The 17,164-nt window shown below is 35.2% G+C and overlaps 1 protein-coding gene and 1 pseudogene across 1 annotated transcript; both read left to right on the plus strand.

Annotated features, from left to right (window-relative positions):
- Positions 1 to 6,474: 6,474 nt before the first annotated feature.
- On the plus strand, positions 6,475 to 12,526 carry LOC125193048 (probable ubiquitin-conjugating enzyme E2 24). The gene is made up of 9 exons (XM_048090757.1): positions 6,475 to 6,922; positions 7,953 to 8,676; positions 8,929 to 10,367; positions 10,481 to 10,612; positions 10,684 to 11,085; positions 11,170 to 11,233; positions 11,385 to 11,524; positions 11,607 to 11,918; positions 12,032 to 12,526. The coding sequence occupies exons 3-9, from the start codon at positions 8,940 to 8,942 to the stop codon at positions 12,275 to 12,277; spliced, it is 2,724 nt and encodes a 907-aa protein (XP_047946714.1). The 5' UTR covers positions 6,475 to 6,922; positions 7,953 to 8,676; positions 8,929 to 8,939; the 3' UTR covers positions 12,278 to 12,526.
- Positions 12,527 to 13,402: 876 nt separating this feature from the next.
- LOC125193095 lies at positions 13,403 to 15,951 on the plus strand (annotated as a pseudogene).
- The last annotated feature ends 1,213 nt before the right edge of the window (positions 15,952 to 17,164 follow it).

Raw genomic sequence — 17,164 nt, forward strand, 5'->3', positions numbered from 1 at the left:
TTTGTTTTCATTGAATTTACTATTATACCCTTTCATAATAAATTAATCTAAAAATATTTATTGTGTGGCAAAATCTGGACCACTCATTTAATAAAAATGAGTGGCTGATATTGCATCTCATTTCTCAATTAGCCTAAATAATCTCAATTGATCACAATCCTATATATGCATGCTAAATCTTAGGTAAACCCTTAATTGACCTAGCTTGCTAGGTCATAGTTAAGTGGACCTAAACCAGCCAGTCACAAATTTGTCAACTCAAAATACTAGTAACTCACATTCTGACTCCTTATTCACCTCAAATTTACCCAATAACTTAATTACCTCAATTGACTTTAGTTGAATCAAACAACTATGTCCACAAATTGTGTTTATTCGTTTTCAAATCAAGTGCAGTACTCCCTCCGTCCCAGGATAAGTGAGCACAAACTTTTTGACACGGGATTCAAGGAAATAGAGTTTTGTTAGTCTAGTGGAAAGTGAATAAAGTAAGAGAATTAATAAAGTAGAGTGAACAAGTAAGAGAGAATACCAAAAAAAGAAATGACTCATTTATCTTGGAACGTCCCAAAAAGGAATGTGAGTCACGTATCTTGGGACGGAGGGAGTTATAAAACAGCTCTATTTAATAAATTTCAAACACATTACTCAATGAACCACAATTTTTTGTAATTTAAACGCCAAGGTAGGATTCTACATACATCTCATCATCCCATAACTAAAAACACAAAGGCTCTTTATACAATAACAATCCTTAATTGGAATTATGAAATTGATATCTCTTGTGAGAAAGATTGATTCTCTCTCTTTATCTGAAATGAAAAAAAATCTTTACAATATCTAATTCCCTGTTTGTGATGGTCCCCTAAACTCACTAAGAGCGGCAATAAACAATTAATCACAAAAAAAGAAAAGAAAAAAAAAGGGTAGTGTTGGATCCTTTGTAATCCACCTATACGAGGAACATGACAAATTGACAATGAAAATTGAACAATTATATAATAGAGTGAGAGAGAGAGGTATGTATGAATTAGAAAATGGATAGTTAGGAGAAAGTCGTTTTCAGAATGTTTAATTAGAAGTCGCACTTCTAATTGGTAGTGTGTTTCCAACAAAGATAGTGCTGTTAGAATCACCTTTAAAAGATTTAACCAAACAATGTCTTTAATTTTGCCTTTGCTTTCTTCATCTTCCTCTCATTCTATTGACAACTCAAACACCAAATTTTATTCCCCCTCTTTCTTCCTAAATAACAATAACTATACTGGAATATTCCAAGGAATCATCTATATTCACACTTTTTGTTAATATAAATTGGTTTTGTTGTCTTTAATAAAGTTTACAAGAAAACATTAGCACATTGTTCGTAATCCATTTCTCCAACCGAAAGGGCTGATGACTTTTGGAAGAGGCTTAGTGGGGGGTTGTGTTAGATTTTGCTATTTCGAATAACACAAAGGCGTCAAATTTGTTACGCGCATCTTTTAAGTGGCTTATTATAATTACAGGGCCGGGAAAGAGAGTGTGACTAGGGTTTTTTTTAAGGGTCTAGGGCTGTCAATTGCATCAATCTATCGGGTTTGGAGTCAACTCTACTTGGGTTACAAGCTAATTGGGTGATGGATAGTCGAATTGAAAATTTATTCGATTCGAATTTTTCAACACTAATTCTAAACGTCTGAGTTTCATACTAGCCCAACAGGCTAATCAGATTAAAAACTAAATACAATATCAATAATAATATGTTTATTATTTATTCCTAAGGATGGTAAATTTATAATATACTATAACATACAAAATTTTTATAAATGCATTATATGACATTGCATAAGATCAATGTTTTATAAAACTTTATTGTTGAATGATTAAACATATAAGAAAAGGTTATGCTGAATATTTGCGAAGTTAAAAAATTAGTTTACGAATTATAAAATTAAAATGAAATATATCGATAAATTTTAAAGTTTGTTTTGAATTCAGAAATTTTCTTTTGTGAATTTATTCGTTTATCTATCACTACGATTATATTATATTCTTAATAAAAACCTAATGCATAGTGTATCTATTAAATACTACTATAAATTATAAGGTTTATTTTATTTTATTTTGTGTAATTTTTTGTTTTAGCAAAATTATTATTGATGTGTTAAACCAGTTATCTAACAAGACATGAGAATTTATCGGGCTAGAAATTTCAATCTCAATCTTTTTATTTAGCAAGCTATTCAGATCAGTCCAGAGTTTTAGGCTACACAGACATCCCTGAGTTTGACACAAATAATAAAAAAATATTTTTTCTTGCTATTACCAAAAAAAAATGTCAACTCTTTTAAAATTTTACAGCCCCCATGTCAACTCTCTTTATTTCTAGGAAAAATGATAAAAAGAAACATTTTTCTTGCTATTAAAAAAATGTCAACTTATAAAAATTTACAGCCTGTCAATTCTTTCTTTCTCGATCCAATAATCAATACAAGATCTCATTTAGATATATGTATATTATAATTAATCAATTACGTAATTTCAATTATATATGAAGTTCTAAAGAAATACAATAAACAACCATGTTGGTGAATATCAAATCTAACTCGAGCCCTGCTAGCTCGACTTTCGATCTGATTGGATTATGGTTAATTATTTAGTCTTGAGAATTTTTGGGCTGACCGATCTTACTCAAAATCTCCGTATGGCATGTATGTTAGGGTCGGGTCAAGAAAATTCACACTTCAACTTGTAGAGCTCGAGCACTTCTTCATTTGGTGCCGTGGTTTGCATGCTATTCCTATCTCATCCACTTTTTGCATTGACACCATTAATTTCCATTACATTTAAGTCTCGTTTAGTAACTAGATTGAAATGTAACAAATGTACAGATGTATCTTACTTTTTGTGCAAGAAGTTGACCAAGATATAGTTATTTTTTACTCCATAATATTACTATATTAATTAGCATGTTGATACATTATTAAATACTCGTTTTATCCTTGATACAGAAAGTAGTACAACAAATTTAAAGCTAAACTAATGACTAAATTGGTAATGAAGAGATTAATTAAAGTAATAAGTGATCCATTTTACAGTACGTATAGTCTAATTATAATTTAACTTATGGGAGGTATTTGTTCGAAAATTCTTAAACATTCGCCAAAATTTGATTTTACATACGAGATTTGAAATCCGCTTGTAAATTATCGAATTATTCTGATTTTACAACTAATCAAAACTCAGATTAATATGTCTTCATGAATTACTTAAGTATCATTATATGACATCAAATAAAATGTCACATTATAGGCAGCGAAATGACGTTGTTATTATATAAAGAGTGAACTACCTCAAAAGTCCCTAACGTTACCAGTTGTGACACTGCAGGTCTCCAAGAAATAAAAATATCTCCGAAAGTCTCTAACCTTAAACATAATCACGAATCTTGTTCTTGTAGCCAATTTTTGAACCAAAATACCCAAATGCCTTGAAGGGTATTTTTGGCAATCCCTAAATTCGCTGACATAAAGAATTTTGTCACATTTATGTCAGCAACTTTTTATGTGATATCCTAATAAGTTCTGTTACTTCGTAAGTGATTAAAGTTTTATCAACATTTGTAAAAAAAAATAATCTTATATTCCTCTATTTCTAGTTAGTGGTAACAATATACTAGTTATATCATATAGGAAATTCATTGAGAAACAACAAAAATATGGAAAAGTAAAGTTATTTATGAAATAAAATCCGAATCAATAATACATAGAATAAAAATATTTCATATTTAATGAAATGATACAATATTATTTTCTTGAAACACGTACATTTAAAATATTTGTTCATTATATATTATCAAACTAATTTGTTAATGTAAGCCTAACTTTAAGACGATTTTATATTTATTAATATTTTATTAAGAATTTTAATTTAGTTCAAACTGAAATTTTTAACATCATATGAATATTCAATCTATAAAGATTGAATATTCAAGCATGTGACATTAGCTATTTAATCCTTGTAGATTTTTTTATTAATAATAGTATCTGAAATTAAGACAATGTAAATTAATACTGCAAAATTGGGGTACTATCATAATAAATAAAAACGATCGATAAATAAAGGTAAAAAACTAAAAAACAAATAAAAATTAGAGGAAATAGAAAACATCGAAAAATACCTGAAAATAAGCTTTATAAGGAAGAAAGGGTCTCATTTTATTATTTTCATATCAATTAATGCAGATAATGATAAATATGCATATTATTGAAAAATTAGAAAGTGTAAATAATAATAAAATTTTAATCACATATAAAAACTAGAATTTATTAGAAAATTGCATAAGAAGTTTCTGACAAAAATGTGGCAGAAATCACATGTCAACAATATAATGGAGAGACAAAAATGCCCTTTCAGGCCCTGAGGGTATTTTGGTCCAAAAAAATATGATACGTGATTATATTTAATGTTAGGATCTTTCAGAGATATTTTTTTTCTTAGGGACCTGCAGTGTCACAAATGGAAACGTTAGGGACTTTTGAGGTAGTTCACTCTTATAAAAAATTAAATAATTTCATTTATTTTACTCTTTTAAATTTCATTTCTCGTTTTCTTCCACCGATCTCATTATTTTTTTTTATTATAAATCTTAATTTAACAACTGCAATTTTTTAAAATTTAGTATATGACGTCATATGTCACCTTCAATGTATTGCCGTTTTAGTTGGTGTTTGATACTACCTCCGTCCTCCAAAATTTGTCCACTTTAACTCGGCACGGATTTTTAGAAATGTAATAGAAAGTGAGTTGAAAAAGTTAGTGGATTGTGGGTCTTATTTTTATATATTAGTTTTATACAGTAATAAAATGTGAGTAGGAATGAGTTATTGGAATATGAGGTCCACCACCAAAAATGAAAAAAAGTAAAATGAGACAAATTTTGTGGGACGAATCGAAATTTTCAGGGACAAATTTTCAGGGACAGAGGTAGTAATAAATTAGTAGTTTAATTCCACAGGCAAGAGTAAAATAAAAATTGTTCATGTCCCCTTGGTAAAACTTAGATTGAGGATAATATTGTGCTGTCATTGTTGAATTATTAAATTGTTCTTTTTTGAACCTTTTGTATAGACACGTTAGTTTCCATTTTTAAAAGAAGAAATATTATGGTTGCTCAATGTTCAGTCAGTCTCAACTCGTTACAATCAATTGCAAAGATATCTGATTATGTACACATTATCTAATTGATGATTGATGCTACGATTTTACTTTAATATAAATAATTTCAATCTTTGTTTTGTCGAAAGTTGGGGGATTGTGTGCTCATTAGAACTATTAAGATAAGCTGATTAAGTAGTACTACTGTAATACTATTGAACCAGAAAATAATAATGTGCCTAATTTTAAATTTCTAAACATAGATTTAATTAAAGAATCAAATAGATCTGGTTCGTACAACCATGGAATATATAGTATTTGTCTTTTTTTTTGTTTACATATTTTCTTTTGCAAGGAACACAGTTGAATACTTTGTTCGTGATATAATATATCTTAATTTTTGTTGACAAATAATGACGTCGATTTATTGCCCTTTTCATAATTTAATAGCCTCGTTCAAAAAAATAAATAAAATAACATTTCAATAAAATTCAAAATATTAAAAATATTATATTCAAGAAAATTCGAGAAAACTATGTTCAATTTTCAAAACTGATGGGAATTCTTGGCGACATAATATCATAATATGGATATTCTTTTGAAAAGTATTGCGACACGTCTTAATTATTTTTATTAAGAATATTCTCACTCAAAATTATACTTGTAAAGTTGTTGTAAATTTGGTAGTACCACATTCCTAGTTAAGTGCACACTTTATGCGAATGCTACTTTTCCAGCTCCCATTTAACCCATATATTATTAGTGTTTTATGCGGTCTCCGAACATTTACGTCAAACTCAAACGCATATTTAAGTGCACGTCACATCAAAATGTAGTTTTACTCCAACCATTTATACCATATTTAAAATTTAATTTTGTCTCACAAATTTTTTACAGTAACACCATATTTGATGTTGTTTCACAAAAAATACCAAAAATGAGTTTGAGTTTAGTATATGATTGGAGAAAATTTCTATACCAAAATTCATTTTTGGAGTACGGTCAGAGATAGTCTTAATCTTACATGGTAGTTAATTTTACATTCAAACATTAAAAGTTGGTTAAATTGCAGGAGTAATTGCTTTATTTCACTACTTAACTTGACTAATTAATAGTAGTAGTATTTATTTTTTTAATTTTTTTTGTGATTTAACTACTACGAACCTCGCAACCTTAGTACTATAAAGATTTGCCCAAATTAATTTTGATATAAAATCACCGTAATTGTATTTTATACTTAATTGATAGAGTAAAAAAATATAGAAACAAATAAAAAAAAGGGTAGTATGGTCATCTGGAGTTAAGTTAAAATTAAAAAACTAAGCGAAAGTGGTTCAGAAAGCACTAATGGCGGTACGAGCTTGCCTGTGTGAGAGAGAGATAGAGTGGGATATTCGCTTCACGGAAGCGGATATATCAGTTCCATAAATCCAGTAAACACAGCCAGCAGCAACCATCACAAATAAACACGAATCTCTTTCTTGTATTTCCTTTTCCTTTTTTTCTTTTTGTGTACCAGAGAAAAGGGACAATCTACTCCATGTTTAGAAGTAAGAATGGATTGATGGAGGGGATTTGGAGGGTGTCTTACTGGCCTCTCTAAATTCCCTTATACACCATTTCTCTTGTTTAGCAATTCGTAGTTACAGTTTGCAAAATAAGTAGACAAGATTAGTGGAGAAGGTAGGAGAAGTTCTTTGCTTGAAATTGGAGCTGTGGGCTTGCTTTTTGTTGATCAGGGAATAATGGTGATGGAGGTTTCTTGATTGGAAGCTGACATCAGGTACGCCTTTTTTGTGTCTGTGTATTGGAGATTCTAGTCTTGTTGTATTTTTGTGTTATTATGTTTCTTATCTATGGCTGAGTAGTTAGAATGTTTCAAGATTAGATTTTTTTTGTTTTTGTTTTCTTATTTGTTCAAAATTAAGTGATTTCAGAATGACTTCTCGAGGTTGGATTTGGAGGATGGAATTTGAACTATTTGATCTTTAATCTGCAGCCGAGTAGTATAAAAATTCCAGTTTTAGTGCTTACCTACCTCATAAAGAATTTAGGGGGAAAACAAAAAGGAATAAAGAAAAAAGTTTACTTTGTAGTTTGTATGAACAGTTCACCTTGTGGAAGAAAACACCAGCAAAAGATGATGATTTATAATCAAGATTTCTTATAACGTAATCGTATTGAATTGGTATTTCCATTGCTGAAATCATTGATGATACTGATACACGTTAGAAGTGTTTATTCATATTGGGGCTTTTCTCTTTCATGTTGCTTGCTTGACCTGTCAATGTTGACAATCTGGTTGTATTTGAACTTTTGTTGTTTAAAATTTTCTGTTAGTATCAAATACAGTGGTATTTCAGATGAGATTAAATGAACTTTAGCAATGCAACAGTTGATCAATTACAGTGGTATTTCAGATCATAAACCCTTTTGTGGCTACCAATGCTGGTAGGAAAATGTAAATGTAAAAAGAAAATGATTGAAATATTTTTGGAAACCTAACTTTTGGAATATCTCATATGATATACTTATGCCTTTTCCTTACTCTTAGCTTATGATGCTAATTGCTGTTGTTTGTTAGCATCTTGTGATGCTAGAAAAATAACATTTCGTCATATTTTGTATACTTAACCTTTTTTGTGTTGTTCTTTATTGTCTTTATATTGATTCGTAGATCATACTAAACTTGAAAGAAAGTGTACTTGATAAATGTTAATATGAGAAGAATGTTTTATGTAGTATACATATATTGTGTATATGTATATTGCTTTGTTTTTTTTATCTAATTGAAATGGGTTGAATTTCTGCAGGTTTCTTGGTGATACTGATTAAGAGGCAAGCCTTCCTTGTCTTTCGTAGTCATAGTTATCCTCGGCCCAAGTTGAAAACCAAAAGAAATATTGGGCGTGGACATCAAGATTTCAAGCAAGGACTATCTCCTAGTTTAGTTGGATCATTCTTCCACGTCATTTGGCATCAAGTGATGCTATAACTGGGCGAATTGGAAGGGGGTGGATCTTATTTGGTTTGGCAATCTCTACTTGGCAATATAAGTGATCTTGTGGAGGAGTGTGTTAAATTTGATCACCATCCTTAATGCCGGTAAAAATTCTCGCTTAGTCTCAAGACAAGTGATTTGGAATTCGTTACCGAGTGCGCTCTTCAATCCTTCCACAAACAAATTTCAACCCACTAAATTTTCTGGTGAAACTTTTCATCCACTCTTAGGGCAAATCTTCTTTGGCATTCCGGAGTCTTAGAACTCCATCTATCCCTATATTATAGGGGCAAATCTCCTTTGGCATTTGGAGTGTTTCCACTCCTTTTATCCCACCATAAACCTCCCTTCATTGGGCAAATCTCCTTTGGCATATTATCTCCTCTAGCGGAGGTAATTTTATCTATATATACATAAATTAGAGGCATTCTAGTTTCTATCGAGCTAGGCTTCTAATCCCTGTTTAAAGATCACTTCGTCTGCAAAAGGTTACCGGTTGGAGCTAGATCTCATACAGCTGCAAAGTAATTCAATCGGTAAGATTATCTTTTACATTATCTTATTGCATCATTTGTTTCCTTCAAATAAATAAAATTTATGTAATGTGGAGTGTAGGTTTGTTATTGTTTGTGAGGCTTTACTGAGGTAGTTCGAGTAGTGTAACGTAGCTAAAAGAATAATGTTAGATATTGGAGCTATAGTGTATAATATGCTAGATAAGTTTTTCCCATGAGGAGGGCCTTTCGGTTATGTTAGTTGATAGTTAACTCAAGTATTTGTTGCTCCAGGAGTTGGCATAATGGATTCGCTACGTAGCGATTTCGACAGCTTCAGTGAGAGCAGCAGTTCGGAGGATCAGGAGGACATTGAGTTTCTGTATGGTCCACAAGCCTGCAACATTTTCTCATCGCTTGAAGAATCGATCCAAAAGATAGACGATCTTCTCATGTTCGAGAGAGGGTTCTTGAATGGGGACGTAGTTTGCTTGGTTTCAGATCCATTAGGACAAATGGGAAAGGTTGTCAATGTGGACATGATTGTGGATTTGGAAAATATGTTTGGTACTAAAACACAAAACGTTGATTCGAGGCATCTTCAGAAGATACAGTCGGTTTCTGTTGGGGACTGTGTGATATACGGTCCGTGGCTTGGGAAAGTGGACAAGGTTGTCGATCGTGTTTCCATCCTGTTTGACGATGGTACAAAGTGTCAGCTGAACGCCGAGGGTCCTGAGAGGATCGTTGCTCTATCTCAAGATTTCAGTGAAGATCTGCCGTATCCATTTTATCCTGGTCAAAGAGTTCAGGTTGAGTCATCTGTTCCAAGATCCACTCGCTGGCTGTGTGATATTAGAAAGAACAAATACGAGCAAGGCACCATCTGTGATGTGGATGCCGGGCTCGTGTATGTTGATTGGCTCTGTTGTGCCGTTTCAAGTGATGAGAAGGGACCTACTCCACCATGTTTGCAGGATGTGAAGAACTTATCCGTGCTGCCTTGTGGTCAGACGAATTGGCAGCTCGGTGATTGGTGCGTTCTTCCGGTCGAGCAGAGCCTGCCGTATTCTTATGCATCGGGGCTGCTCAAAGGTTCGAAACCATCGGAAATGTTTGTTGGTAAAGGGGACACGAGAGCTAATTTCCAGAACATCGCTGTTATCGTGAAGACGAAGACTAAAGTCGATGTGCTTTGGCAGAACGGGAGCCAATCGCTCGGTTTGGACTCGTGTCTGCTCTACCCTGTGAATATTGTTGACGCTCATGACTTTTGGCCTGACGTATTTGTGTTGGAGAAGGGAACAGTGGATGATGACTCTCAAGTTACCAGGCCCCAGAGATGGGGAGTCGTTAGAAGTGTGGATCCAAAGGAACGAACTGTGAAAGTGAGTTGGTGCAAGTCCTCTCCGGATCGGATCGGCTCCAAGGAAGAACAAACAGAGGAGGTCGTGAGTGCTTATGAGTTGGTCGAACACCCCGACTATTGCTACAGCTTGGGTGAGGTAGTTTTTAGTGCCGAGAAGGGCATTCTTGATCTCTCAAACAGAGATTCTCCGGACCTGACAATACCAAATGTGCACACGGGAGAAGGAGAAGATTTGGGAGCTGTGGAAAACAATGTAGATCAGACAGTATATCTCAACAAGACGTTCCTATCTCAGTTTGGGACTGTCGTTGGCCTCAAACACGAAGCTATACAAGTGCAATGGGGCACTGGTGCTGTTACTGAGGTATCCTTCTTTAATGCTATCGTGTTTGTAATTATCGATTATTCCCATCTTGTTAGATGTTTTCTGTTGTTTGCTCCAAATTCCTTCTGCTGAATATTCGCAATTTGTTATAGGTCGCACCATATGAGATCTATAGAGTCGACAAATGTGAAAGCGTAGCTGCTTCTGTGCTTGGTGACGAAACTGCTCAAACTCCGATTGAGGAACTTCCGTTGAAGAACCAAATTTCAGGCCAGAAGTCAAAGGTATGCCCTCCTTTGGTCTCATTCTGCTATACGGTCTCATTCTAGTGCTGACTAAACGGAAAATTATGCAGAATGTATTTGGTCTCGACGATGACACTGCAAAAGACCATGGCTCACATTCTATTTCTCAAGTTGTGCTGGGGGCTCTGACACGTGTGACGTCAAGCCTACTCGGGACTCTGGGTACGTCTCTGTATAGTGGATATACATGCACATCAGAAGTTGGCGACGCTCCACACGAGGAGGAAGCACTCGAACTTTGCAGGTTGAACCTCGATGCCCAATTTCCAGCTGAAGATGATATGGAAACGCCTGAAAAGATGACTTCACTGCAGACCACACGAGCTAACGATGATATCACTTTGCCCTCTGGCAGCGAGCATTTGGGGTTGTTTAGGCGGTTTGACATGGTTAATGATTGCTCAGACCACCACTTTGCCAACGAGTCTGGGATGAACCTGCAGTCTCCTCAGGTAACCATAAGAATCTCTTTTTTATGTTATAATACCAATACGTGTTTGTCCTTCTCTGCCTCAGTGTTTTGGTATATATTTCAGATGAAACGAAGCTGGTTAAAGAAGGTTCACCAAGAATGGAGCATTCTTGAGAAAGACATTCCTGGTGAGAATTTTACCTCGCCGTGATCTATATCTCTTGTATTCGGTATTAGAGCCGTTCCATTCAGTTTCTAATAGTAAAGGAGCAGCAATGTTAGTTTTTGAATTGTTTTTTCATATTTGAATAAACGAAAATTTGAAAAAAATGTGAACAGAAACGATCTATGTGCGTGTCTATGAGGAACGAATGCAGTTGCTCCGAGCTGCAATTGTAGGCTCTGATGGGACCCCATATCACGATGGATTGTTCTTTTTCGACATCTATCTTCCCCCAGAATATCCTAATGTGCCACCGGTATGTAGGGCTCTCCAATAATTTTTTTAAACTAGTCACCAATGAAATATTATGTGATGCTTATAAGCACAAGATTGTGCAGATGGTTTACTACAATTCTGGTGGACTTCGCATCAATCCCAACCTGTATGAATCGGGAAAGGTCTGCCTCAGCCTCCTGAATACATGGACGGGATCCGAGAGTGAAGTTTGGAATCCAGCATCCTCAACTATCCTTCAGCTCTTGCTCTCTCTCCAGGCCCTTGTCCTCAATGCAAAGCCTTATTTCAACGAGGCTGGATACGACTCACAGGTGGGGAAAGCCGAGGGTGAGAAGAACTCATTCAGCTACAACGAGAATGCATTTCTCGTCAGCTGCAGGTCGATGATGTTCCTACTACGCAGGCCTCCAAAGGTAAAAACCATTTAACGAAGGCGAGATTGACATAAAACAAGTTTTCATAGATGCAGGGGTCAGATTTGTATCATTTTCGAAGTTAACTCTCGTTTTATCTGAAAAATGAACAGCATTTTGAAGCGCTTGTGGACGAGCACTTTAGAAGCCGGTGCAAGAATATTTTACTGGCCTGCAAGGCATACATGCGAGGTGCTCTGATAGGGAACCCATTTGAGTGTGGAAAAGGTGATGAGGAGGTTCAGAGAGGAAGCTCAACAGGCTTCAAGATATTGCTCGCGAAGCTCTACTCCAGGCTCGTCGAGACCTTCTCTGACAAGGGCATCGACACCTCTGATTTCTTGGACCAGGTTCCATGATAATCTATCTACCTATACCTTGAAATTATGGTATGTTACTATTGTTGGTATATGATTGTGTGTGCTATGTAATGTAAATGAATATGTATAAGTGGGGTTGAATAAGTTCATTCTACATTACACAGACTACAGAAACTGAGACATAAGTTTCGCTGATTGTAATATAAAAAGGGGCTTGTAATGTACTGCTACGTATGGATCCATTGTGATTTGTGAAAATTATGAAATTGAATGAATATTTAGCTAAAATGAAACTCCATGTTCTTAGAGTGGATGTTGTGGAGTGCCGAGTGAGGAGAGAAGGACGAGGAAATAGGCTGTCGCGGCTATGAAGCTGGATGATCGTGTAGCCACTTGCATTAGCATTCAACATCTGCACAAAATCACATACATTTTGCATTTTAAAGATAAAGATGATATATGGTTAGTAGTTATTAGTTAATTCTAGGAATTTATCATCTATTCTAAGAATATTTAAAACAATGGTAATGATTAAGAGACTTAGTCTTTGCCATGATAGCGGTTACATTCAAATTTTATACTCCCGTTCCATAAAAGATATTTAACTTTATTTTTTAATTTATCCCACTAAAGATGTCACATTTCCATTTTTAAAAAAGTTATCTTTCACATTAATATAAATATATATTTCTCTCTCCACTTAACTAACAAAACAAAATTTCCTAAAATCTTGTGTCGTTTCACAAGTGTGACATCTTTTGTGGCACGTAGGGAGTACTTATTATTATTATTATTATTATTATTATTATTATTATTATTATTATTATTTTGTGTGTAGATATTCTCACCCATTATCTATTAAATTTTTTTAAAAAATCAATTCTTTATATTTATTTGAAAAATGCAACAAATCATTCATATACTATACCTTTGGTGGGTGTTTAGTTATGTTGCAATATTAACATTAATAAAAATAAAAGTAACAATAATAATTGATAATCCAATAATAATAGTAATATTAATATCAATGTAATAGTAATAGTAGTAGTAATAATAATAGTTATTGAAGTTGTATACAAGTGAGACTTTTATTTCCCTAATTTTTTTCTATCAACTTTTCTTAACATTTCTTTAGACTCCTAATTGCAGACGGAGGGAGTACTACATGACTACAAAATGATGTTATTTTTGACAAAAATGTGACAATTAATGTATTTTAAGGTCCATATGATTATAACATGATATCTTCCCTAAATTATAAAATCCTAATTCGAAACAAACACACCAATTTGTCACAAATTAGTGCAAAAAAATTTCTCCGACCAACCTATCAATCCAAACCCTACCGCCTTGCTACCCTGCACATTCACATGTCCTGTACCGGCTCCTGCGCCAGCCTATGTCGAATGGCTACACTGGTATGCCTCAGCCTCTTCACCAAGGTGCCATGCCTCCGGTGGGTTTTCTCTCTATTTCCGATTGAACCTGTTTTTGGATATATCAGTTGTGTGTGTCTGTCTTAATTTGGATGATCTGCCTTTAATTTGTACTGTAATAAAATTGGGCTATTAGCTGAATCATCTACCATGATCATTTTGAAGCTCCCTAATTGATTTGATTTCATGGGCCAGGCCAATAAGTGTGCTGCTACTATGCTTTATAAGTATTTTATAATCTGTTAACAGAAAAAACATAAAGGCATATTGGGTATGGAGGGGTACGTGTTAGCCAGATGACAGGATGTTTTCTCCACAGCTTCATTCCCTCACACTTGAACACTTTTTTGTTGATTTCTTTTGATTTTTCCCCTCCAATCTGAAAATGGTTCTGGTTTTGCTTCTCACTGAATACGCTGTTATGGTAGTGATAAGACTGTTTAGCCCTTTTACGGAATATTAATCGAGTGCAGCTATGCCTCTCATTCAAGGTATCACAATGTCGAATGAGAATTGGAAAGGTTTTGGATTTTGTGAATTTGAGTCGGCTGAAGGAGTTCTTCGGTCATTGCGACTACTTAATAAGCTAAGAGTTGTTGGTTTCTATTAAAGCATTTTTCTGTTTATATTTTTCTTCAACTTTGTCGTGTTAGCCTTCACCATTTACATGCTGCCTCATGCCACAAATTTCTCTCCTGACATTACAAATCTTGTATGACTTGTCGACATTTTCTTGTTTTTAGTTCATGTGCTACATATTTTTAACTAGTTACTCATACGTGTGTGCGTCTTCTATCCCTCCCAGCTACATGTTAATCAAACAACTCGGAAATATATCTTGAGCGTTTCTGACAAAGAGGAACCAAGAGAGTCAAGCTCGGATACTGACAAAGCTGTTAAGTCAACTGAAGAGTCTCTAAAGCCTTCATCAGATGAACACAATAAGGATAACAGTGAGATGAATAAGGAAAATCCAGAGGCTGGCAGTTTTGGCCCTGTAAGTCTGTAACTGATGAAGACAGGGATGCAGATCGTGATGTTTCTGAGTATATTAGACGAACCGGCTTAAGAACAAACCACTTCCTCCTCCACACCCACAAACGGTACGTAACTATGTTAAACCTACCTGATAGTCTAACTCTGACTTTTATTTCCATGACACATTAGTTGCCCCGGACACTGATGCAATGCTTAAAACAAAAGAGAAAAAGAGGATGATAAAACAGCTGAGAGTGTACCATCTAGTGAACCTGATAGAGCTGGAACAGGTTCTCCCGATAGGAGTAGAAGGTATGACAGGAACAGGGATAGAGACCGTGATCCAAGATGAGAAAGAGAGAGAGAACTTGAAAGATATGAGAGAGGGTTGGAATATGACCGAGCAAAGAGGGAGGAAGATAGAGAAAATAGGAGTCACAAAGATGAAGGGAGGTATAAACTGCATGAAAAAAGGAGCATTGGCAGAAGAGAGAGCGAGAAAGAGCGAAAGATAGGGGTCATGAAAGGAAATGGGAAGTTGTGGACCAAGAACGTGATGGTGATGATGGATATGGAAAGAAGAGGAAATACAAGGTAAGCGATGAAGAGAGAGAAGGAAGAGGAAGAAATTGAAGAAGCTAAAAATAAGAGCTGAAGAAGAACAGGAGGTTCTAAAATCAGAAAGTGTTCCACCGGCTAATGGATTTTAGAAAGCTATCTTACTAAATGAGACCAATGCTGAAAAGCAGGGTAAGGTTGATCAGACCTTTGAGCTCAAACCAAGTCCCAAGACTTATGAAGGTACTTATTCTTCTGGCTTAACTCATGATCGTATTTCAGTATGGGGCTCTCCACCTTTAGACTCACATATACTTTTATCTAATTCTGCTTCAGATGTTCGGCAAAATAGCAATGTGCCAACTAAAAAGTTGGGATTCGGGCTCTCATGGTCAGGAAAGCGGACGAGGATGAGGATGCACACAAGGAAAAGAAGATGTGACATTTTGTCCCAATTGATTACTCAGCTCTATTCAATCTTCGATGGCGGAAGCCCCATCAGCCAATATGGCTGTCGCAGAAGAATTCGCGAAGCGTATTTCAACTGTTAATCCACAGAGCCTGATGGAGAAAAAGAAAAAAAGTAGATCCTAGATAGCCTTATGGAAAAAAAGGAAAAAAAGTAGACGTTCTCATGAGAGACTGCCAGCGCGACCGAGATAAACATGAGGAAGAGAACAATAGCCTCATGTATGGTATAATTTTTTTAAAAAAAATACAAGGTGGCTTTTATGATTTAAATATTGCTAAAGATTTAAAACACATGCGTAATTAAGATGCATTTAGGATGAAGTAATGATGCATTTGGATAAATTGACAAATGTCATCAAGATCAACAAACTTAACAAATGACCAAACGTGTCACCATGATGCAAAACATTATGTGAAGCACAAGTTTCCATAGCAAAACATTATGTAAGCAAAAAAATCGAATTGGGATTATTCATTTCGAATTGGATAGCACTTACCTACAAGAAAAGACCCCATCTGCTTCCTTGCGGATGACAAGGAGGTCCTCAGTATCCAGCTTGTTCAAGCATAGTTGAGTGAAGGCATTCCACATCTCCTGTGACCCATGCACTTTATACAGTTCATCACTGGAGAACGCCCCTTCGGCAACCTCGGACAGCACCAATTGGATTGGATACAGCACACGATTGATACTCATGACACAAGTTTCGCTCTCTCCCATGATGTCATCAACCTCAGCACCTGTGAAATATAGTCCCGCTCCCGAGCCCGGCAGCGGCGGTAGGAGAGTGGTCTCGTACGCCGGTGCAGACAGTGGCACCAGGGCAGCCGATGGCACCATGGCGGCTGGTGGCACCAAAGCAGGCGGCGCATCTTCCGGAGGCACCAAAGCAGGCGGTGCAGCTTCCGGAGGCACCAAAGCAGGCGGCGCGACAGTGTCTTCTTTCCTGCATGTTAAATCACATAATTCAGAAATAAGCGAATCTCTCTCCTGCTATTCAACAAGTAATTCAGAGCCTCCTAATCACATTAACATCGACTGTAATTAAACAGGTCATAATCTATAAGATTCACGTATTAACATCGAGTGTAACTAAACATATCAAATTTATAAGATTCGCGTATTAACATCGACTGTAATTAAACCGATCATAATTTATAAGATTCACGTAAGCGTAAACGCGATCGATTAGAACCTCCTAATGAATTTAACTTCGGAGTTAGTTAAAGCTACCGCACTAATAGAACCTCAGATTCACGCAAATCATAATTGGAGTTATATAATCTAAAACGAAAAATGCTAATAGAACCGCTTCCAATCTAAAATTAAGATTCACCGCGTCGATCAGAGTACCAATAGAAATTCAACATTAAATTGAAGTATTCACGTAAACGAAGCAATAGAAGCTCTGTATCTAAAAAATCACCCAAATTCAACATTAAATTGGAGTATTCATGTAAACGAAGCAATAGAAGCTCTGAA

This window comes from Salvia hispanica, chromosome 6 (genome assembly GCF_023119035.1).
Source record: "Salvia hispanica cultivar TCC Black 2014 chromosome 6, UniMelb_Shisp_WGS_1.0, whole genome shotgun sequence".
Classification (NCBI taxonomy): Eukaryota; Viridiplantae; Streptophyta; class Magnoliopsida; order Lamiales; family Lamiaceae; genus Salvia; species Salvia hispanica.